General features: G+C 36.7%; 7 protein-coding genes and 1 pseudogene across 10 annotated transcripts in view; 4 read left to right on the plus strand and 4 right to left on the minus strand.

Moving 5' to 3' along the window:
• Positions 1–1397, minus strand: part of LOC147923887 (uncharacterized) — a 2331-nt gene extending 934 nt beyond the window's left edge. The window contains exons 1-4 of the mRNA XM_087496564.1: positions 1388–1397; positions 832–920; positions 627–724; positions 458–524 (exon numbers count right to left, since the gene is read on the minus strand). Coding sequence (XP_087352690.1) covers positions 458–524; positions 627–724; positions 832–920; positions 1388–1397 — 264 coding nt within the window. The remainder of the gene's footprint in view (positions 1–457; positions 525–626; positions 725–831; positions 921–1387) is intronic.
• A 358-nt stretch (positions 1398–1755) lies between these two features.
• Positions 1756–3105, minus strand: LOC104756843 (large ribosomal subunit protein uL16y). Its single transcript, XM_010479494.3, has 3 exons — positions 2871–3105; positions 2124–2625; positions 1756–2033 (listed from the first exon to the last, which is right to left on the minus strand). Exons 1-3 carry the CDS (start codon positions 2878–2880, stop codon positions 1880–1882), a joined length of 666 nt encoding a protein of 221 aa, XP_010477796.1. The 5' UTR covers positions 2881–3105; the 3' UTR covers positions 1756–1879.
• LOC104756844 (pentatricopeptide repeat-containing protein At1g26900, mitochondrial) lies at positions 3100–6036 on the plus strand. 4 transcript variants are annotated; one of them, XM_087496972.1, is made up of 3 exons: positions 3130–3269; positions 3377–4897; positions 5720–6036. In XM_087496972.1, the coding sequence occupies exon 2, from the start codon at positions 3387–3389 to the stop codon at positions 4809–4811; it is 1425 nt and encodes a 474-aa protein (XP_087353098.1). In that variant the 5' UTR covers positions 3130–3269; positions 3377–3386; the 3' UTR covers positions 4812–4897; positions 5720–6036. The 4 variants fall into 4 exon arrangements, with proteins under 4 accessions (XP_010477797.1, XP_010477798.1, XP_087353097.1 ...); XM_010479495.3 differs by having other exon boundaries at positions 3100–4897; XM_010479496.3 differs by having other exon boundaries at positions 3100–4897; positions 5727–6036.
• Positions 6026–7258, minus strand: LOC104759416 (putative F-box/FBD/LRR-repeat protein At1g22000 pseudogene; annotated as a pseudogene).
• Positions 7259–10295: 3037 nt separating this feature from the next.
• Positions 10296–13309, plus strand: LOC104756845 (cullin-3A). The gene is made up of 3 exons (XM_010479498.3): positions 10296–10630; positions 10752–10934; positions 11094–13309. The coding sequence occupies exons 2-3, from the start codon at positions 10774–10776 to the stop codon at positions 13129–13131; spliced, it is 2199 nt and encodes a 732-aa protein (XP_010477800.2). The 5' UTR covers positions 10296–10630; positions 10752–10773; the 3' UTR covers positions 13132–13309.
• A 41-nt stretch (positions 13310–13350) lies between these two features.
• Positions 13351–15629, plus strand: LOC104756846 (origin of replication complex subunit 6-like). Its single transcript, XM_010479499.2, has 10 exons — positions 13351–13733; positions 13836–13882; positions 13991–14095; positions 14201–14281; positions 14366–14477; positions 14566–14628; positions 14725–14812; positions 14952–15016; positions 15153–15249; positions 15352–15629. Exons 1-10 carry the CDS (start codon positions 13614–13616, stop codon positions 15426–15428), a joined length of 855 nt encoding a protein of 284 aa, XP_010477801.1. The 5' UTR covers positions 13351–13613; the 3' UTR covers positions 15429–15629.
• Positions 15630–15930: 301 nt separating this feature from the next.
• Positions 15931–17907, plus strand: LOC104756847 (sphinganine C4-monooxygenase 1-like). Its single transcript, XM_010479500.3, has 2 exons — positions 15931–16389; positions 17091–17907. Exons 1-2 carry the CDS (start codon positions 16168–16170, stop codon positions 17640–17642), a joined length of 774 nt encoding a protein of 257 aa, XP_010477802.1. The 5' UTR covers positions 15931–16167; the 3' UTR covers positions 17643–17907.
• On the minus strand, positions 17848–21417 carry LOC104756848 (putative methyltransferase PMT2). The gene is made up of 7 exons (XM_010479502.3): positions 20797–21417; positions 19707–20364; positions 19412–19622; positions 19019–19313; positions 18544–18933; positions 18366–18443; positions 17848–18283 (listed from the first exon to the last, which is right to left on the minus strand). The coding sequence occupies exons 2-7, from the start codon at positions 20355–20357 to the stop codon at positions 18058–18060; spliced, it is 1851 nt and encodes a 616-aa protein (XP_010477804.2). The 5' UTR covers positions 20358–20364; positions 20797–21417; the 3' UTR covers positions 17848–18057.
• Positions 21418–22674: the final 1257 nt, after the last annotated feature.

Here is a 22674-nt window from a genome sequence, read left to right on the forward strand (position 1 = left end):
GTTGGTGTATTTTGGAAGACATCCTAGTCAAACATTGGCGATACATGATCCCGAAACCAATTCATGTGCTGCTTTTTTCACTGCTGACTCCATCGGATTTCCTATTTGTTATTTTCAGAGTTTAATCTCTTCTTTATGAATTTGAATTATTGTCCATGCATAATTTAATCTCTATCCACTGTTAGCTTGCTAAATACGTCATCATGTAATCTCTTCCACTGATAGCTTGCTAAATGTGACTTGTTTATAAAACCTTTATAATGAGATTTTCATAGAGGATACAACTGACAAAAATTTCTAATTTTTCTATAGAGAGTATAACTTTTCCAATCTCAAAGGTTTTGTGAAGCAACATCGCATTTACTTACGAAATGGTCTTTTAAGTAGTGAATTCCACAAAATCAATAAGGGCAATCGCATACTTCAGTTTTCGATACTTTTAGACTTCTTTCTCGACAGTAGAATCTAGTTCAGTAACACCAGTAAATCCAAGCTCAGACATATCTTGCTTTGCCATCAAATTCCTACTTAATAAAATCAGAACCACATCAACGATATCAGTTCAACATGTAAACCAAAATATAACTAAAATCATGGTGGGAGGAGACTTAAATAAAATGACTGACTTTGCCATCCGACATTCGAGATACGTCTTTGAAAGATGCCTACATTGCTCAGACTTGTGACCAGAAGACTTGAGACAGTCTAGATAACCTTTCTTCTCCTACAAAAAATAAAAAAACAACGACTCCCTGAGACAAGCGTACATGGAAACATTTTCAAGAGAAAGGATTATAGGTTGACGAGAAAGATGAATGAATGAAACAGTACCGTGTCGCATTGATGCAAATGATCAAGAGGGAAAATGCCTTTTTCTGGTGGTATTGGTCTCAATCCTCTGTTTCCTCCAAACGCTCCACCTAACACACACAAGAAATTTGTGTAACAACTAATGCTAATACTCTGTTTCATTGCTAAAACAAGATAACCACTGAAAAAGTATCCAATACCTGTTAATGATTAACTAAACTAAGTTCTAAAGGCAGAAAGAAAAAAAAGGTTTATGAAGTAAGGTTTTACAAGTAATATCTGAATATTTTGTAAGAGAATTAGGTTTTATGATTGGAATTTCATCGTGTGCAAATTATTTGTTCAACATATCCAAGTTAAGTAAATTTACATGGTCAATGAAGAGGGATAGTGTATGCCTTAGCCAATAACAGTTATGAAAACAATGAATATTCGATTCAGGGTTTTTCTATCCAAAGCAAGTGAAGATTTTTAAGAAACGAATCACAAACACAATACTAAATAAAACCAGTACAATCTTCATAGGTAGGAGAGTAATCCATAGATAAACCAGAAATGGAAGAGCAAAGAGACGCACCTGTACTCATCTTGAAGCTTGGTATTCACAGCACTTATGCCTAGATGCAGGAGTCAATGCGAGTAAGCTAAATTCTCAGGTCAGTTTAGGATATCAAGAACAACACAGGGCCTGAAATTAGCCCATTTCCGTTAAATTACCCTAAACATACAAACTTTTGTATGGAATCAAATAGAAGTTGTACAAATACATAAATGTACGACTTTGAATTTATAGGGAGTTTCAACCATGAATAATTGATACTAATGTTTGAGTTAATGAAAATAAACTAACTAAAAGTGATATACGTAGTTAATCCAAACAAATATATGTACTGCCGGTTTGAGGGGTGCTCTTAAGTGGTGACAGAACAGAACAGAACAGAGAACTAAACAAAGTCTTATCCACGATCAATAATAGAACAGCATTCGAAACTGTCGTTTAACAAAAAATAACAAAACCGAACATCTGTCAAAACTAGATTATCGAATCGACATCCACAAGTCATCTGCATCATTGTGCACCAGCTGACAAGAACGCACTTCCGGGCTGACGGTTAGCCAAAGGACCATGGCAAGACATGAACTTGGCATTCACACCATCAGGGACGATCCTCTTCTCTTGCCTTAGCTTAGTGTAATCAGCACGGTTAAACTTGGTGAATCCCCTGAAAATTTCCAAACTCAAAACATCAACAAGAAGCCTTCTGCAAAAAAAATAAACAACAAAGTAACATAAGAGCAAACAAAATCGTTACCATTTCCTGCTAACAATGATCTTTTGTCGACCAGGGAACTTAAACTTAGCTCTACGAAGAGCTTCCTGAGCATGAACTCCATGGTTATCCTTACACCTCACAGACAAAAGAACCTGTCCAATAGCAACTCTAGCACAAGTACCAAGAGCTTTACCAAAAGCACCTCTCATTCCAGTCTGAAGCCTATCAGCTCCAGCACACGAAAGCATCTTGTTGATTCGCAGAACATGAAACGGGTGAACCCTGATCCTCAGATGGAACGCATCTTTACCAGCAGACTTAACCATGTACTTGTTACAAGCGATACGAGCTGCCTCAAGAGCTTCACTTGACACATTCTCTTTCTCCCATGAAACCAAATGAACACAAAATGGGAACTCATCAACTCCTTTCCTCTTCATTCCAACATCATAAATCCTGATCTTAGGATCAGGAACACCACGGCAGTATCTTGATTTTGGGTATGGCTTTCCCTTAATCTGACGGTAACATCTCGCAGGTCCTACAAATTACATTACATTTTTATACATCTTCAGTAAACAAGTTTAATCATTTACCATACTCAAAATTCAAACAAAAGCCTAATCCAATTGTAAAATTCCGAGCTTAATCAAATCTATTCAAACCCAATTCTGAAAAAAATCCATCTTTTACACTGACCTAGCAAAGTATCTATCTATCTATCTATACATTCAGAGAAATTCAAAACATAGATCAGATTAAGAGATGATTTATCAATCTACTTACTTCGTCCCATCGTCTTCGTTTGGCTCCTCGATCAGTGGTTTAGAACCCTAGAAATGAAGAAGATGACGGCGTGAGAATTTTAATTTTTAAAGGATAAACAAACAAAGAACCCTAGTTAGTTCACTACGGCACGTAACTGTATTCGAACCCAAAAAAATAAGCCCATTAGAGAATTAAGGCCCAATTTAAACTTTTAAGTTTTAAGCTAAAAAAAGTAAAAAACAGAGCAGTGTAACCGTGTTTATTATTCCGGCGGCGTTTATTCTGATGACATCGGCGTTTACGTCACGCCTCAGTCGCAATTTTGTGTTCAGTCGGCAACTTATCGGCGACCTAAGGTCCATCGTTCGAATTCATGGCTACATGGTGAAAACAGGGATTGACAAGGACGATTTCGCAGTGAGCAAGCTTCTTGCTTTATCCTCTGTACTAGACATTCGATACGCTTCGTCGATCTTTCAACATGTCTCCAACACTAATCTCTTTATGTTCAACACGATGCTCAGAGGGTATGCGATGAGCGATGAGCCGGAGCGAGCATTTCGTGTTTTCAACCAATTGAGAGCTAAAGGTCTCACCTTGGACCGTTTCTCGTTTATCACGACTCTTAAATCATGTTCACGTGAATTGTGTAGTTCAATCGGTGAGGGGTTGCATGGGATCGTTTTGAGATCTGGGTTCATGGTTTTTACTGATTTGAGGAATGCCCTCCTTCATTTTTATTGTGTTTGTGGGAGGATCAATGATGCTCGGAAAGTGTTCGATGAAATGCCGCATAGTGTTGATGCTGTTTCGTTTAGTACTTTGATGAATGGGTATCTTCAGGTTTCTAAGCAAGGGTTGGTTTTGGATTTGTTCAGGGATATGTGGAAGAGTGGTGTAACTGTTAGTGTTAGTACGTTGCTTAGCTTTCTTTCAGCTACTGGTGATGTAGGAGACTTGTCTGGAGCAGAATCTGCTCATGGGTTATGTATTAAGCTTGGTCTTGATTTAGACTTGCATTTAGTCACTGCTTTGATAGGTATGTACTCCAAAATTGGGGAAATCGGTTCAGCACGCAGGGTCTTTGATTGGGCCATTCGAAAGGACGTTGTTACATGGAATTGTATGATTGATCAATATGCCAAAATGGGTGTCCTTGAAGAGTGTTTATGGCTACTGAGGCAGATGAAGTACGAAAGAATGAAACCGAATTCATCTACATTTGTTGGGCTGTTGTCTTCCTGTGCAAAGAACGAGGCAGCATCTGTAGGACGGAGTGTTGGGAAGTTAGTGGAAGAGGAAAGAATGGCCTTGGATGCAAGACTTGGTACTGCACTCGTTGATATGTATGCAAAACTAGGAATGCTTGATAAAGCTGTTGAGATTTTTAATAGAATGAAGGATAAGGATGTAAAGTCCTGGACCGCAATGATCTCTGGTTACGGATCTCATGGACTAGCAAGAGAGGCAATGACACTATTCAATAAGATGGAGGAAGAGAACAGCAAAGTGAGACCCAATGAGATTACTTTCTTGGTTTTGCTGAATGCTTGTAGCCATGGAGGGTTGGTAATGGAAGGAATCAGATGCTTTAAGAAAATGGTTGAGACTTATCGCTTAACTCCCAAAGTTGAACATTATGGTTGTGTGGTTGATCTTTTGGGTCGAGCTGGGCAGTTAGAGGAAGCATACGAGTTAATAAAGAATTTACCTATCACAAGTGATTCAACAGCTTGGCGTGCTCTGCTAGCTGCTTGTAGAGTCTATGGGAATGCATATTTGGGGGAAAGTGTGATGATGAGATTGGCTGAAATGGATGAGGTACATCCGGCTGATGCAATTCTTCTTGCTGGGACACATGCTGTTGCAGGGAATTCACAAGGTCAACTAAAATCATTAGATAATGAGTTGAATAAAGCGAGAAAAGAAGCTGGATACAGCGCCATTGAAATAGAATAGGCAATCTCTTGAGTTCATTCACCTCTGTCTGACCTTTGTATTGAATATATTATATCAGCAAATTGTGGATCAGATGCAGCAATAAGGTAAAACCCTGTATTTATACAATTATACTTTCTTGATGGAGTATTCTATGTTTTAGGACTGTAACTATGTATAGAGATAGGGACAATTGATCTTAATGAAACAGTTTTGATGGATAGTGAATCTATATGACTGATGTTCAGCGACTCTAAACATCCTTTCCTCTGCTTGTCCTTGTGTTAATTGTTTTAGGTTTTGGGTGAGCATAGGTTGCATTAAAAATGGCATATGATGTTTTGCTACGAACTTAAACTCAGTGGGTAAAACCTGATGAATTTGTTCCTTTTTAGTGGGCTCGTTTTTTACTAATGCAAGGAGGTTGAAATATTCGAATTGCGTAAGTAGCAGCTAATCACTAGTAAAATATTCGGATTTCTTGTTAAATTATTTTCCATTGAACTTTAGTCAATCTCAATCATTTTCTGAGTCACCGATAGCAAAGATGGGAGGCTTTTGTCAATTTGTCAAGTAGATGACGACCCCTAAAGTTACAATATTTAAGCACAGCCCTGGTAACTGATTCATTTGATGAAATGATGGTTGTCGCTGGCTTTGGGCTTCTGTTATCCAGGCTTGGAATTAAGATGAAATCCTCTAAACATATATAGTTGTACTGAGAAGATTCCTAAACATATATAGTTGTACTAAGAAAGTAGAACCTTACGATTAATCCGAGACAGTCACTATGTGGCTACTCAATTGTTATTCCGTTAAACCTCCATGCCATTTGAGTGGAGATTAGAAGTTGAGATGATGGAGATTAGAAGTTGAGATGATGTTGAAATCCTAGGCACAGATTCTAACTCCTTTTGTGTCTCTTCAAGATTGCAGGTTGCTAAGAGGGAGATCTCCACTGTCTTTAAACAGTTTGAGTTTGCGAGAATGTAGTCCAATAGTTTGTTCTCATATTCTCTTCCTCCATAGTCTCTCCACCTCAATATCTCTAGATGAGACAACAGGCATCCTGAAATAGAACTCGACTGATTCCAAGAAAGTGGGTGATCGCTGATTTCCTGGTATAAAATACATTTACTTTAATGGTAAGTTCATCAGAACTAGATATGCTTGTTTTAAGGGAGGATGGTATACTTACAGTGTCAATCGTAAGAGTTTTTAGTTTAGGAGAATTTTGAAGCAAAGACATAAGTGGTTCCAACCAATCTACTAAATCATCTGGACGAAAGTAAAACTCTATAAGCCGAGAGAACTTGATGGCGTTACAGCTTGCAACCTGTGATAGAAATTAAAAAAAAAATAACATTAGTTGACTAAGCAACAAGGAACAAAGAAGAGGAACGGGGATGTGTAATCGCTACCATTGATTTGGTAAAAAATAAGTGCAGATGTATGACAGAAGAAAGAGATCGCAGAAACTTTTCATCGTGGTTAGGAACAATACCGATGAATGCGTTATCAAGGCAAGACATATTCTCTATCAAGCAATAGTCCCAAACGTCAATTAAGTCCAACTTTGTCAATGAAGGGGATTCTATCATCAACAATCCATTGAGACCATCAACATCCTCTTCCTCATCAACCTCTAAGTCATTATCCTCTACCTCATCAACCTCATTATCCTCTACCTCATCAACCTCATTATCCCCTACCTCATCAACCTCATTATCCTCTACCTCATTGTTGAGGCAAAAATCCTCATAAATTAATGTTTCTAAGGAAGAAACTTTCACGGTAAAGTTCTTCAAGTTGTCATCCTCACGTCGACTCACTATCAGCCTCTTGAGAACAGAGGAACTTGATAAAAGCTTAAAAAGAGAGTCTTCGTCTTTATACACCACGTATGCGAGAGTCAGATATAAGAGAGATGGTAGGCGAGCCGGGAAAGAAACATCCACTAGAATCTGGTTGGATAGAGTTAAATCAACGAGCGTGTCGCATGTGTAAAGGCACTCAGGAAAGCTTGTGGGCTGTGCGGTCCATAGGAGCTTGAAATCTAACTCTTCCACACCTCTATTAACTCCGTTCTCAACCCACTTTCCGACATCAACGTCAACAGGACAACGTGGACCGAGTTGGACAGTCAAGCTCTCTAGTTTCGGTGCCTTATGGAGTTGCAATGAATTTTCAGTAAACCACCCAACGCTCTCGCTGCCATCGTCTTTGAACTCGAGTATACCCAGCATCGTCCAGACATAACGCCATCGTTTAGACAAGATTGAAGTGGCGACTGCATCTTTTGTGGGGACGTAGCACAAGATGCGCAAGAGCAAATCGTCGGGCAAAGCACAGATCCTAGTTTCGATTCCCTGACAACCTTCGGTTTCTATAACAGTTGATAGATGCTTCTCGTTGTGTATAATAATATCCCACAAAAAAGACCAACAACTTAAGAAACCCATAGATGTGATAATTTTATTCCCAATACTACACCTAATCACCAGTGGAACCAAACCCCCCTGGTCTCGTCTTTCTTGTCGCTATAGGTGTGACACGGAGAAACCCCTAATTTGTTTCTTGTCGCTAGGTTTTTAACTCGCATTGACACTTTAAAACCCCAAAAGTGAAAGGGCCGGGTTACAATTACTTTTGGAAGGTATACAAATAAATATATGTAAATATCTTTGAGAATATTTTGAGAATATTTGAGACTTAGATGCTTAGCAATGTTGTGTTCCTTGTTTGATGAATGTATAGCTAAAGATACAAAGGAGACAGGATTGTAAAAGACAAACATTGTTTGATGAATGTATAGTGACGTATGTGTCGCTTGTGAGAGAGAGTTGATGATAGGTGATGTGCCGGTGACTCTATCCCTCCTAAAACAGTGTATCGGAGGTTAAGAAAGCCAGTTTCATAGTTTCATTACAAATATCCTATTAGTGACAGAGTGACTAACTAATTACAAAATACAAAACACTGGTTATAAAGTCTGATATACTAATATTCAAGTATTAAAGAAATGGGTGTATACAAAAGGGTGGGATGATATAACAGTCACGATTAAGACAGCCTGATTATGTTTGATTGAATAGAGTTGAGCCTAATTAAACATCACAACGCTAACACACTTTAATTGCTGGAATTAGTAACCAACTTTCTCAAGACAAAAGAGAGGAAAGGCACTAGAGATGTTTTAAGTTGAAGATGTAGTTTCCATCAAAGTCCTTACTCGAACTTGATTGCTTTCAGTGGAGGAACTGCACTAAACATGTTTTGCGTGGAAGACGTAGTTTCCCTCAAAGTTCTTACTCGATTTTGATTGTTTTGCCTTAAGGCGGGATAATTTTCTCTAATGTTTATAGTAAATTTTCTCTAATGTTTTATTTAGAAATTTTTTTATTATATTAACTATATATATGTAATATATTTTGTATTTTTTAATCTACTATAATTTTACATCAGTACATTATGTAGTGTATAATTTCTATTGTCTACATGTAGTGGTTTATTATATACAAGTTAGGATATCCTTATTATTCATTAAATTCAATTTAGTCAACAAATATACTTTTTTGTGATTTTTCTTTTTCATTTATAATTTAGAGATAATAGTATGACACAATGTATTCTATTTTTATAATTATATTTTTTTTTGGTAGAATATTTTTATAATTATATGAGTATACTATAATTTGACTTTGTAATTTTGGTTGTTTTATCTCTATATCATTTAACACTTTTATATTTATAGTTGTGCAAGTCGATTAAAATGGTGAAGTGTTTTTTTGTAAAGTTTGATTTATATCAATTTTTTCTTATTAGTAGGGATCAAAAATCTATATATTAATATATTAGCTACTGAAAAATACTTTGGTGAAGAAGTAAAATTTTTTTAACAATTTTTGTCAGTTTGGGCCCCAAATTTTTTAAAAAATTAAAGTTGTTATCAACAGTTTAATCACTTGGCTTTCAAACACATGAAAATAAGTGATTATCAACAGTTTTTTAGAGAATGGATTAATTAAAATAAAATATTTAATGCTAATGGGTGTTGATCCGATACTTTTGGAAATTTTAATAGGAGAAAATCTTCTTAAGTTAGATTCCAAATTTGATATTATTTAAAATAAAAAAATAATTGTAAAATTAATGTTAATTGCATGATTGTAAATAAGTTCCAACTCCAAGATTTATTTCATAAATGTCTCCAAAAATGTATATATAGATATTTCAATTATGTTTGGGTATGAAGATAGTAGAGAGAGTTAGCTAAACTTGTTTGGATATGAATATAATCATTTAATGGCATTCAATAGTAAATGTTTTCAAAAACATATTTTTGAGCAACAAAGGCTGCAAAAATACTAGTATAGATACATTTTAAATCAAATTTTCAATTATGTCTAATATATATTTTAACTAGATTAAAGTATTAAATCAAATTTCAGCTAATTTTCAGCAGAAAAAAAAGAAAAATACATTAACAAGTGAAGGAAGTTTTGTCATTTTGTCGAGAATAGATTAATCTTTAGATCGATTAAAGTTGTCATGTTAAGTTTAGAGCATGCATTCTACCTTTTTTATATGTTTAAAAAAAAATATAGTATGTATATTATGTACTCTACATGTTCTATTGATTTATTTAGTAGATGGGTGTACTTTCTCAAATTTAATGATAATTTTTAAATCAAACAAATTTGTGGAGTAGATGTATTTGTTTATAATTTATTGAGTAGATGAATGTAAATTTTCAAATTTAATTATACTTTTTTTGGTATATGATTGTACTTTCTCAAATTTAATTATAATTTATTTAGTTGATGAGTGCACTTGTAATTTCTCAAATCTACATTTTTTACCTAAAGAACGAGTTTGTTCTAATGATGCACATATATGTTTTTAAACTAGAACTAATCTGTTCATAGAGGGATTCGTTTAAAGAACAATTTCGAGATTCGAGATTCGAGAAAGAGAGATGATAGTTTAAAGAACAATTTCAAGATTCGAGATTCGAGATTCGAGAGAGAGAGAAGGGGAGCGTCAGACATATTTATTTAGCCGTTTATTAGAGCAGAACAAAAATTTAAATAATTTCGAATTATTATTTTATTATCTTCACACTTTAAAAGCATGTAAGCCGTTCGACCAGGATCTTACTTTTGTAAATAAATTTACTATTTTTTCAGTTTTTAAACAATGACACTAAGGCCATCTGCTGGTTTTTTACTGGTTTTACCTTTATGTATAATAATTATTTTTGTAATAGTAAAATAATGATTATAAATTTTAGTTAAAAGATTAAAAAAAAATACAATGATGCAGACAACAAAAAAATCATACCCATAGAAGTTTTTCTTTTGCACAAAAATGTTTTATTTTTTTCGGGGAAAATGTCAAAAAAAAAAAAACATGTGTTATGTTAAATATAACATTTTTTCGAAAATAGTAAATTTTTGGGATTCTAAAATATTATAGAACCGTTCAACCGGTATACCAAAGGACGAAAATATACCAAAAAATAATTAACTCGTAGTATCGAAACCACCAGCAGAGACGGAGGGTTCATTTTTTTCTTTTTTTTTTTTTCCATTTTTTTTTTTTAATCATCATCTTCCTCTTCTCTCAAAAGAACCTCTCCTCCACCTTCAAAATCTCTTTCTCTGATATCTCTCTATCATCTACACACCGACGCTGCAAATATCCCGTACGCTATATAAGCTTCTTCTCCTTTTCAAATTTTTAATTATTATTCTATATCCTCCCTCTTTCCCCCAAATCTGTTCACGGAAGCTAAGAATACAATTCCAAACCCTAATCCGATCATCCCTCTTTCTCCGGTCAGTCTCCGATTCCCTCGATCCACCTTATTGTTTTTATTAATTCTCCGTTTCAATTTATCGTTATTGTTTTTCTTGGAATTTTAGATTGATTTGAGTCGGTATTTGCTTTGGGATTCAGGTTTTGGTGTTTTCAAAAAAAGATGAGTAATCAGAAGAAGAGGAATTTTCAGATAGAGGCGTTTAAGCATCGAGTCGTTGTAGATCCCAAATACGCTGATAAAACTTGGCAGATTCTTGAGCGTGCGATCCATCAGATTTACAATCAAGATGCTAGCGGTCTCAGTTTCGAAGAGCTTTACAGGTCTCTCCTTTTGCTCTCTCTCTTGATTCCTGCACGAATTTGTTGTGGTCATGTTTTCTAGAATCTCAATTACTTGGGGATTCAGCTTAGGTTTCGTGTTTTATTTTCCTTAGCTAGGCGAATGATTTTGTTATGTTTGTTTCATTCTTTTTGCTCCAGAAACGCATACAATATGGTCCTGCACAAGTTTGGTGAGAAGCTTTACACTGGGTTTATTGTTACTATGACTGCTCATCTCAAAGAAAAATCCAAGCTGATTGAGGCAGCTCAGGGAGGATCTTTCCTTGAAGAGCTCAATAAGAAATGGAATGAGCACAACAAAGCCTTGGAGATGATTCGGGATATTCTCATGTACATGGATAGGACTTACATTGAGAGCACCAAAAAGACTCATGTTCATCCCATGGGGCTTAGCTTGTGGAGGGATAACGTTGTGCATTTCACTAAGATACATACGAGGCTTCTAAACACTCTTCTTGATTTAGTGCAGAAGGAACGAACTGGTGAAGTCATAGACAGGGGTTTAATGAGGAATGTGATTAAGATGTTTATGGACTTGGGTGAATCTGTGTATCAGGAGGATTTTGAGAAGCCTTTTTTGGATGCTTCTTCTGAGTTTTATAAGGTTGAGTCTCAGGAGTTTATTGAATCTTGTGATTGTGGGGATTATCTAAAGAAAGCTGAGAAACGCCTGACCGAAGAAATTGATAGGGTAGGACACTACTTGGATCCCAAGAGCGAAGAGAAGATTACTAGTGTGGTTGAGAAAGAGATGATTGCCAACCACATGCAGAGACTCGTTCACATGGATAATTCAGGTCTGGTTTATATGCTTCTGCATGACAAGTATGAGGATTTGGGTAGGATGTACAACTTGTTCCGCAGGGTTACCAACGGTCTTCTTACCGTCAGAGATGTTATGACTTCACATCTTAGGGAGATGGGAAAGCAACTGGTTACTGATCCGGAAAAGTCAAAGGACCCGGTGGAATTTGTTCAGCGACTATTGGATGAGCGGGATAAATATGACAAAGTCATCAGCACGGCTTTCGGCAATGATAAAACATTTCAGAATGCGCTAAACTCTTCATTCGAGTATTTCATCAACTTGAATGCTCGTTCTCCTGAGTTCATCTCCCTGTTTGTTGATGACAAGCTACGTAAAGGGATTAAGGGTATCGTCGATGTGGATGTGGAGGTTATTCTCGATAAAGTTATGATGCTGTTCCGCTATTTACAAGAGAAGGATGTGTTTGAGAAGTACTACAAGCAGCATTTGGCTAAAAGGCTTCTCTCAGGCAAAACTGTGTCGGATGACGCAGAAAGAAGTTTGATAGTGAAACTGAAGACAGAATGTGGCTATCAGTTCACTTCAAAATTGGAAGGCATGTTCACTGACATGAAGACTTCAGAAGACACAATGCGCGGGTTTTATGGCAGTCACCCTGAGCTCTCAGAAGGTCCAACACTTATTGTTCAGGTTCTTACAACTGGTTCTTGGCCAACACAGCCAGCAGTACCTTGTAATCTCCCAGCTGAAGTGTCAGTTCTCTGTGAGAAGTTCCGTTCTTACTACCTTGGGACCCATACCGGTAGAAGATTAACCTGGCAAACTAACATGGGCACAGCTGATATCAAAGCCGTCTTTGGAAAGGGTCAGAAACATGAATTGAATGTGTCGACTTTCCAGATGTGTGTTCTCATGTTGTTCAATAACGCTGATCGTCTCAGCTACAAAGAGATTGAACAGGCTACTGAAATCCCGGCATCAGATCTCAAACGCTGTTTGCAGTCGCTGGCATGTGTAAAAGGCAAAAACGTCATAAAGAAAGAACCCATGAGCAAGGACATAGGAGAGGAGGATTCGTTTTATGTAAACGAGAAATTCACCAGCAAGTTTTACAAAGTAAAGATAGGAACCGTAGTGGCCCAGAAGGAGACAGAACCGGAGAAGCAAGAGACAAGACAGAGAGTGGAAGAAGACAGGAAACCTCAGATCGAAGCAGCGATTGTGAGGATCATGAAGTCCAGGAAAATACTAGACCACAACAACATAATCGCAGAGGTAACCAAACAGTTGCAGCCACGGTTCCTGGCTAACCCAACGGAGATAAAGAAGAGAATCGAGTCACTCATTGAACGTGATTTCTTGGAAAGGGATAGTACAGACCGGAAACTTTACCGCTATCTAGCCTAAATAAGTTGAATACCACAACCCAAAAAACAGAAAAAGTCTTTACTTTCTGCTTGTTTTTTTGCTCCCTTTGTTTCATCTGTTTGGTGTAAAAGCTTCTTGACTGTACGGTAGTCGGTAAGAACGAACCAACACTGTGTTGTTTACTACCGTTACTGGAATATACTTTTGTTTCCTTAAATCTCGTATTTGATCAGATACTTTTTTATTTACATAGACGTTATGGGCCGGGTTCAGGCCTATTACAAAAATGGTTAAGAGCGAAAAAAAATCTTCGCGGCTAAAATTTCAATCAGTCCTAAAAAATCCCGCCAAACCCCGTTTCGGAGCCAAACGGTGGCAACGTTTTCTTTAATAGCGTTTTCCATTTGTCCCTAATTGGCAGTGAGTTCCATCGACATTTCTCGAAAATATCTCTCACTCTGAGCCTTTTGATTCTTTTGTCTCTCTTAATTCAATCGCTGGGAAACTTTTTGAAAGAGGATATGGATATCTCCGACATAGCTAAGAAACTTGGTCTGGATAACAACAAGCTTTTAATTAGAAAAGCTGCAGAGATCCGCCGTCTTTGTGATGCCCAGTTCGATTCATCCATCATCGGCGTTGTAAGTCATCCGATTCTGAATCCCAATACTATTGATTCCTTACGATGTTCTCCTATTTGTTGAACTCGGAGTTTTTGTTATTGTTTTTGATCTACTATTCAGGGTGAGATCTGTAAAGCTGTGATATGTATGGAGATCGCCGCCTCTAGGTAAACTTTTTTCTCATAATTGATTGTGTTATCGATTTCGTTTTGCATTAGTGGGTTATCATTAATTGTGCAGTATCTGACTTAATCGATTCGAATCTAATTTGTTAGATTGCAGATTCTATTCGATAGACAAGCAGCGATTAAGTTGAGTGGTATGTCTGAAAAGGCTTACTCTAGATCATTCAATAGTCTTCAAAACGTTATTGGGATCAAGTGAGTTTCCTTTTTCAAGTCGTCCAACTTGTTTAATGAATATGTGTTGTTGTTGGTGGAGTTATATTGATTGATGTGTGTGTGTATTTTAATGTGGCGTTTCAGGATTAAGCTTAATGTAAGAGAATTGGCTGTTCAGTTTGGTTGCGTTAGGATAATCAAATCTGTGCAAAATGTTCTATCCTCGTAAGCCCTCTTTTACGGTTTAATTGTGTGCTTAATGATTTTGCCTAGAATATGTTTGTTGAAATGCCTCATATGGATCTGTAGGTATAAGGAGCGGTTTCTTTCATCACTACCAGCGTCAAGACGGGCAAATGCTGATTTTACTAGACCTGTATTTACAGCTGCTGCTTTTTATTTATGTGCTAAGAAGCAGAAGGTAAATACTTTGATTTCTTTCCGTTTTTTGAGGGATTGTTTAGAGTATCTTTAGATTTTGAACCTTTTCTGTGTTACCTATTTTGCAGCTCAAGGTAGATAAGCTTAGGCTGATTGAGGTTTGTGGAACATCAGAGTCTGAGTTCTCTTGCGTAAGTGTTATATCATCGAGACACAGCTAATTTCTCTAGTGTATTACCCGATTGCCCAAGTACTGAACTTTAGAACTACATGGCTTTTTAAAACAGGTCTCAACCTCCATGACGGATCTTTGCTTTGATTGTGTTGGGATTTCAAAGGAAAAGAAAGATGCAAAGGACCTCAAAGGAAACCGAGGTACGGTTAATCAGTTCTCTTTGGAAAAAACTATTCTTCTCATCTTCATTTCACTACTAGTCTGGACATATGGCTTTAGTTCAATCCAGTGAAGGCTTACTTTGACACAAAAAGTAATTATGTGGAAAATTTTCCTCAGACTTGCTTGATGTGTTACCTAGAAAGAGGAGACTAGAGGATGGTGGATATTTATCTGATGAAGAGGTATATTCTTGGCAACTGGCTTCTTTCCTGTAATCTGAAGTATCAGTCTCTCTTTGTGAGGGATCAAATGCACATACTTGTTCTCAAACTTGTTGACTATTTTGCAACTCACACTATATTTAATTTGCTTCTGCAGTCGTCATGTTACAAAAGACATAAGAAGATGGAAGAGGCTAAGTATGAGGACTGGAAATCCACAGTCGTCAATTCGATCAAGCAGAATCCAGAGAAAGGTGTTTAACTTTTGTAAATTGAATTTATCACCAACCAAGAAATGATTCATATATATGTTTTCTTTGTTGCTGATGTTTCTGAATATTGTGTGTTCCTTTCAGGACCCAAGAGAGTCATACAGGCCAGTCTCAATTTTCCAAAGAAGACAGAGTCAAAAGAGTTGCCAGTTGATCTATAACCTTTCAACACATATAGACTCGGAACCTTTTCAATTATTGTTGTTTTCATCACATGGAATAATAATGTATGTGTGAATGACAATTCTTGAAAAGAAATGTTTCCCCCCATACATATTTTATTGATTTTCTATGCAAACAATTACACAAAAATGTGTAGAAAACCACTGATAATTTGGATGAGTATATGAATTTTCGTAAAAGCAATTGGTAAAGTATCGGTTAGGTTCGGTTTACTGGTCCTCGAAACATCTCTTTTCCAAACCTCCAGCAAGTACGTCGTCGTTTAATGGTACAACTTGAAAACACCGAATATAACAAAACGCGGGAAGAACATAATCAAGTATACTAAACGAACACGATAAAAGGAACATATTTGCTTCTCCATCGAACGGTCAAAAAAAAGATCTATCTTAAGTTAGATCGTTTCATCGTGTGCCACGTAGACAAAGATAGGCTTTTGCTATTTTAGTTTACTTGTCTGTCTCTCTCTCTTTCTTCCCCAAATTATATCCATTGATGATTAATTTGGCAAATTAAAAAAACTGTAAACCCTAAAAACCTCACCTTTTTTTTTTTCGAGTATATCTATTTACTTATTTCTCCATTGTCCTCTCTTTCATTTCTCCAATTGTCAAATTTCCAATTTTTTTTTGTTTCTACGTCCAATTCCGCATTTTCCAGTTTCATTTTCTCTGATTCCCACAAGTTTGTAAAGGATCTGAAGGTGGAATTAGGAAGATGGGTTTTGTTCTGTCTGACGAATTGCTAGGAGCTTTTGCTCCGATTGTGGTGTATTGGGTTTACTCTGGGATTTATGTATCGCTCTCTTCGTTGGAGAGCTATAGATTACATTCCAAGGTTGATGAAGACGAGAAGAATCTTGTCTCCAAGTCCAATGTTGTTAAAGGTGTTCTTCTCCAGCAGCTTATTCAAGCCATCGTCGCTATCCTTTTGTTCACGGTAAAGCTGCCATACCCATTTTAACATTATGATGTATACTTGTTGAATTGGAGTTATGGCTGTTCTGTTCTCTTACTGAGCTCAAATGTTGTAATTGATCTATCTCTGATACCTTTATGAGATTGGAATTAGAAAAGGATAGTTTGGTGTTTGTTTGAGATGTAAAGGAATGATCTTAATCTTGTTCTGGGCCTGGCATTGGTTGTTCAATGATTTGATTGTCCCGTTGTGTAGAATTCTTGTTTTACCTTCATCTTCTTCTGGATGGTGTTTATAAGAAAACATCACAGGAAATGTTCACCGGCTCTTGTGAGCGTCTTTGGTTGTTGATTGTACACAACGTGTGTCTCATAGATCATATTCTTTTACTCAATGTTTTTGATAGATTCAATTTCTTTCGTACAATCAAATCTCTGGACCCCTTTATGGTAGAATCTTTTTCACTGTGTTTGCTAAACCATTTGATGATTGAAGCAATTTTTTCTCACAGAAGTTTCATGCTTATGGCTTGGACATGTTCTCTATTTCTGAAGCTATGACTGTATTAGTCAATCACTTCTCTTGAACTCTGTATGTTAGCTGTATGTTAGGATGAACTTTTTCACGGTGTTTCTACATGTTCTATATCTTCGAGTCTACAGTTATTTCTTCTCTTTTCTGGGAGTAAACCTTTTTTTGATTATGTTGTATCTCATCTGCAGGTGACAGGAAGTGATGCTGATTCCAGCAAGACGAAACAATTTTCTCTATTGGTTCTAGCTAGCCAGTGTGTAACCGCCATGTTAGTCCTTGACACATGGCAATACTTCATGCATAGGTATATGCATCACAACAAGTTCTTATACAAACATATCCACTCTCAGCACCATAGGCTTGTTGTTCCCTATGCCTATGGAGCTCTATACAATCATCCAGTAGAAGGACTTATTCTCGATACAGTTGGTGGCGCTTTATCTTTTCTCATCTCGGGTATGTCTCCAAGAACTTCAATCTTCTTCTTCTCCTTTGCTACTATCAAAACCGTGGATGACCATTGCGGACTCTGCCTCCCCGGGAACCTCTTCCATATGTTTTTCAAGAACAACACTGCGTATCATGATGTGCATCATCAGCTTTATGGAAGCAAATTCAACTTCTCTCAGCCTTTCTTTGTCATGTGGGATCGGATTCTCGGTACTTACATGCCTTACTCACTTGAGAAACGGAAAGATGGCGGATTTGAAGCTCGTCCAACTAAACAAGTTCAAGACTGATTTGAGTTGAGAGCCTGAGCTTTTGGAACACCTAGAGACTTACTTTGTAATCAGAGGAGGAGCTGATTTGCTTCTCTCTAGAGCTACATTAACCTTGGGTTTGAGATTTGTATATATTACACTACACCAATACACGTTGTGGTGTACTATAAACATATGTGTTGATTATTTATATTTGACTTTGTAAGAAGAGAATGAAACAGAGTTGGCTTATGCAAAAAACTATTAAGTTGAGAATTCAATGATACACCACAAGTTCCAAGCTTTTGGATTGGGAAAGAAATATAAACTATAACATTAATAAATAGATACTCAATAAAAGTGTGTTTTAAGACAAGACTGTAGCTCTCTCCCTAGGGAGAGAAAGCTCTACCATTTGATCAAAATGTCAGGTCACCTCGGAATGAAAGAAGCTTCAGTGAGACGAGGTGGAGTTGGTGACCCAGTACTGCTTCACAGCAATCAAAACCTTCTCAGGAACTAAAGGACCATCCTCATGATCAACCAGCTTCGCATCCCATCTCATTCCAGAGATGATTCTCTTCACCTTGATCAATGTGTCAACATCGTCCCGGATTATAACTGCTCCTTCCGGTCGGAGAATTCGATCCATCTCCAGAAGAATGTCATCAGCATTGCACCTAAAGAGTTTCAGATTCATACATTTAGCGTCCTGAAAATTGTTGTTACGAGTCATTGAATAAAACAGATATATATACATACTTGTTCTTGTACAGACTGAAGAGGTGGTTTGCGTGGATTAGGTCATATGTTCTTGGGTATGTAGAGAAAGCCTCACACCTGAAAACCATGTACACCAGAATAGAGTCTCTCAAACCAGAAACAATAAAAAAACTTAGGAAGTTGTGTGAGAAGAAGAAGGTATTAGTTTTTAACTTACCAGTCGTGGAAGATACCAATGAGTCCACGTTCATATACAACTCCAAGTCTATTCTTTTCGGCAATGGTTGGAACAACATTCATAACCCAAAGCTTTTGGGACTCAAGAGCAGCAGCAAATCCACCAAACCCTGCGTTCATGTCCATGATGTTACGGTACCTTCCAGTATCAAGTAGACTGTTGATTCTCTTGTATGCTTTCACATGTTTTTTCCACTGTCGGTTATCGTCTTCATAGGCATCAACAGTAACACCAGAGATGGAACCACTAGAGATCCTTGGCGGCACTGCGTTGAGCCTATCTGGGAAAACCTGAAGCTCACCACCAGCTACTTCATCTGAGCTACTTGTCTCCGGATACGGCGTAATACATGCCTCCATTTTCTTGTACCTAGAGCCAAAAACAATTAAACTTGATGCAGTTGTCTCTAACAAGAAAAGTAAATGATCTTATTATATAACAAATGAATACTTACCAGACATCATCACTATCATCGGTTTTGCAGAAATTGGCTCTAGGGTCATCTTGTCTTGATCGGCATGCCTCATCATTGACTCTCTTCTGCCAGATTGCGATCTCACCATGTTCATACTTCTTCTCCCAACAAAGAAGTTTAGCAGCTTCCTCAATCTTTCTTTGTTCCTCTTGAAGGTCCTCCTTGGGACGTTGCCATGCCTTGTAGTTGACTTTCCAGTTGATTGGAGGACCAGATAGAATCCAGTAGCCACCGGGTCTAAGCACACGGTCCACTTCCATCAAATACATCCCATCTGTTAAAACACACAAAACCACCATTGTAACTAACTGATATATTTTTCATACAAAGTGAAAGTCAAATTGGTATAATAAGATCAGAAACGGTTCTAACCATTTGCTCCCCATGGAATCAAACACCGAGAGCAATGAGCCATGTCAAAAGCCCGTGTTGGGTATGGCAACTTTATGGTACCAAGAACACCAATAACAGCAGGAACACCTCTCTCGAGAGCAAATTGGACCTGAGCCTCGTGTGAATCTCTTGGTGCAAAAGACATCGCACGTACATTTCTGCTCCATAAGTATGCTCCCCAACTTGCAACCTAACAAAACGTTTCAGTTTAGTTAGTGAAGAAAATCAAACTTCAGAAGATTTAAACAAGACAATCAAAACATAAAGACATTACCCCACAACCAGTGTCCAAAGCAGTCCTAACAGTTCCGTTCTCCATAGGTATAACCGAAGCAAGCTGATCAATATACTTATCAGCACCTTGAGGGAACTGAGTTCCACCACCAGGGAATCTAAAAACATCACCTTCATACTGAATCCAATTCTGAATAGCCTTCTCAACAGTCAATGCTTTATACGGTGCATTAGCATAAGGCACATAATCTCGACTCTTAGGCCAAGAGAAAGGTGTAACATATCCTTTAGGAGCTGGTATAAGACAGTGAAGTTTCTCCTTCTCAGGAGCGCAATGTCTCTCTCTGTAAATCATACTATCTCTCGGGAAAGTCATGGCGCGTCTCTGATCTTGACATGGAGTGTAATCCGTGTAACGAGCATCGCACGGTTCGAAAGCCTTGACCTTTGCTGCTTCAGAAGCACCAACAATACTTGACTCCCCTGCGTGATGAGTCTCGAAGTTCAAGCTCGGAACAATGTTGCAGTCAGCACCACTGTTTGTCATCTCAAGAGCGATACTGTCTCCTTTACCAAACCCGCTACGTTGCCATGCTCCCAGAATGTAGAAGAAGCAACATAAACTAAACACAATGAAGATCTGAACAGAGCTTCTGGTTTTACCATCAGCAGAACTAGACTTCATCGCCATGATTGATCTACATAAACACAGATCAGCTCCAAATCAGATAAAACAAGAGTAAAAAAAAAGGAAACAGATCAGAAGAAGCCTCAAAGTTTGAAGCTTTAGAAACATAACAACCAACAACAGAGGAATCTCATCTATTAAAACTAGACATGTGTGTGCTATGCTCTTTCACGTTCGTAAAGACTATAACTTTATGCTGTCTTCAGAGAGAAGCAATAAAAAAAAGAACTAAAAAAACGTAAATAAAAACAAAGATCCGTAAGAATAACGAAAGCCTTAAAAGAGATCTAACAAGAAGCTACAGAAACACTAGTCTCTATAATCACTAAAACAGAAACAAAACAGATATTGAAAAAAAAAGACAAAACACAAAGGGTAAGGTCGATCTGGGAAAAACATAGATAGATATGTCGGAAAGGAGGAGAAAGCAGAGAGAACATACAGAGGTTAGAAGGAATCTGGGAGATCCAGAGTGAAAACAATTGGTTGTATCACAGAAGTCAATAAAAATCCACAAAGTCCGAGATTGTTGTCGGTGGGGAAGATGATGATTGATGATTGATGATGATGACGGAGAAAGGAAGGAAGAGATTTGATGATGGAAACGTGTAAGGCAAATTGTGGGGGGAGGGAACCCTAGTTTTTAGTTTATGTGAATCTGAATCGTCATCATCTAGCCATGGAAGAGAGAGAGATAAAGCTGGCGACTTTGTTTATTTGAGGAGAGAAAAATTATATTTTGCCCTTTATTTTTAAAACAGAGCCATTGAGATTAGATTGAGAGAGAGAGAGGAGAAGAGCAGAACTTTGTGTTAGATTCAATCGACGTTTTAAGTATTTTTACAAAAGAAAAAAAGAAAAAACATTTAACCTAAAATCGGCGGAAATGATCATAAAAAAAAAAAAGGTATGAAATTTGAGGAAAATAAGATAAAATGAAATTTAAAAAAAAAGCTATATACAGTACTTAGGAAATAAAGAAATAAAAGCTGATAATGTGAGAAAAAAAAATAAGTGACAGGAAGAAAAGGAATGAAAAGAAAAGCTGAAATCTCTTTACTTTAATTGATTACAATTACAATTATATTGTTTTACACTGCTTTTTTATTTTAATTTTTTCACTTTACTCAAACTGTTTTTTTATATAGGTTTTTGTTTCATCCATAATGATATTTTTAAAAAATCAATAGAAGATAAATTAAGTGAAGTATAAGATTTATTTCATCCATAATGAATTAAAAAAAAAATGCAGCAATTGGGAAGAGAAAGAAAAAAAAATAGAGGATAAAATTAAGAGAGTTCTGTTGTCAAATAGTGACTTTATAAAAAACAATTACAAGAATTAAATATGATTAACACCGAGATTATAAAAAGTGATATAGTAGTGTGAAAATATGAATTAAAATGGATTGGGGGAGAGAGTAGGGAGGGAAGAACATACCTCTCAAGTCTGAACATGGGGCCACCATTTTCTTATAGAAAGCGCGTAGTAGTAAATCCTACGGCCGCTGATGATTAGTGTTTTTGGATCCAACGGCTGTATATAAAAATCTCAGGACGGTTCTTTGATAATTATGCTATGTAAATTAATTATCCATTTGTCCATTTATCAATTTAATTATTTTGTTTTCTTCGTTAGTATGTATGGTTTAATGTTTATAAATGGATAATTATGTTCTTTATTTAGTATGGATAGTTAGTTATTGTTTACTAAATTCATCATCAAAAACTAGATCAATGACAATGAAAGGTTTTGGATCTTTTATGAACGAATGTATAAATTATACAATGTTTCTTTTCTCTTCTTAATTATCACTTTTTTGTACTTATGCTAATGCTAAAAATGTTTATAGTAATATATGAATGTTTGGGCAACTTATACTAGAATTTATTGTAAGCTATTTCTTAGAATAATGGGATACGTGCATCTAAATTTATTAAATACTGTATTGACATTTATTTATGTTTTGGTTTCTTCTATTCAATGATCATTTATGTTTGACTCCCAATAGAAAACAAAATACTCCAATCTTCAAATTGGGTCAGACGACCCACTATATCTTCTTGCGAGTCACCGACTTAAAAGTATTGTGGAGTGGTGGTTGAGTGCTCCAAAATTTCATAAGACCTAATTAATTCAAACCCACGACCTGTAAGGCTGTAATCAAAAACGTTGTTGATAAGAAAATAACGAAAAAAGACGGGTGTAGGTCACCTACTTCAGTCCCTCGTAAGAAAGAGTTTTAATTATCCATCAAAATAGCTAATTATGTTTCTTACATAGTTCAGATTCAGATTCAGACCCAATAAAAGAAGTTGT

This window comes from Camelina sativa, chromosome 17 (genome assembly GCF_030686135.1).
Source record: "Camelina sativa cultivar CO46 ecotype springtype chromosome 17, ASM3068613v1".
Lineage (NCBI taxonomy): Eukaryota > Viridiplantae > Streptophyta > Magnoliopsida > Brassicales > Brassicaceae > Camelina > Camelina sativa.

Bases quoted from the DNA above. Each gene is read 5' to 3' on its own strand.
- LOC104756843 (XM_010479494.3), bottom strand. The intron at 2,034-2,123 runs GTAACGATTTTG...GGAAATTTTCAG, and splicing joins ATCATTGTTAGCAGGAAATG to GGGATTCACCAAGTTTAACC.
- LOC104756844 (XM_010479495.3), top strand. From the start codon at position 3,138: ATGACATCGGCGTTTACGTCACGCCTCAGTCGCAATTTTGTGTTCAGT.
- LOC104756845 (XM_010479498.3), top strand. From the start codon at position 10,774: ATGAGTAATCAGAAGAAGAGGAATTTTCAGATAGAGGCGTTTAAGCAT. The intron at 10,935-11,093 runs GTCTCTCCTTTT...TTTTTGCTCCAG, and splicing joins AGTTTCGAAGAGCTTTACAG to AAACGCATACAATATGGTCC.
- LOC104756846 (XM_010479499.2), top strand. From the start codon at position 13,614: ATGGATATCTCCGACATAGCTAAGAAACTTGGTCTGGATAACAACAAG. The intron at 14,282-14,365 runs GTAAGCCCTCTT...ATGGATCTGTAG, and splicing joins GTGCAAAATGTTCTATCCTC to GTATAAGGAGCGGTTTCTTT. The intron at 14,629-14,724 runs GTAAGTGTTATA...TTTTTAAAACAG, and splicing joins CAGAGTCTGAGTTCTCTTGC to GTCTCAACCTCCATGACGGA.
- LOC104756847 (XM_010479500.3), top strand. From the start codon at position 16,168: ATGGGTTTTGTTCTGTCTGACGAATTGCTAGGAGCTTTTGCTCCGATT. The intron at 16,390-17,090 runs GTAAAGCTGCCA...TCTCATCTGCAG, and splicing joins TCGCTATCCTTTTGTTCACG to GTGACAGGAAGTGATGCTGA.
- LOC104756848 (XM_010479502.3), bottom strand. From the start codon at position 20,357: ATGGCGATGAAGTCTAGTTCTGCTGATGGTAAAACCAGAAGCTCTGTT. The intron at 19,623-19,706 runs GTAATGTCTTTA...ACGTTTTGTTAG, and splicing joins CTTTGGACACTGGTTGTGGG to GTTGCAAGTTGGGGAGCATA. The intron at 18,934-19,018 runs GTAAGTATTCAT...TTTTGGCTCTAG, and splicing joins GATGATAGTGATGATGTCTG to GTACAAGAAAATGGAGGCAT.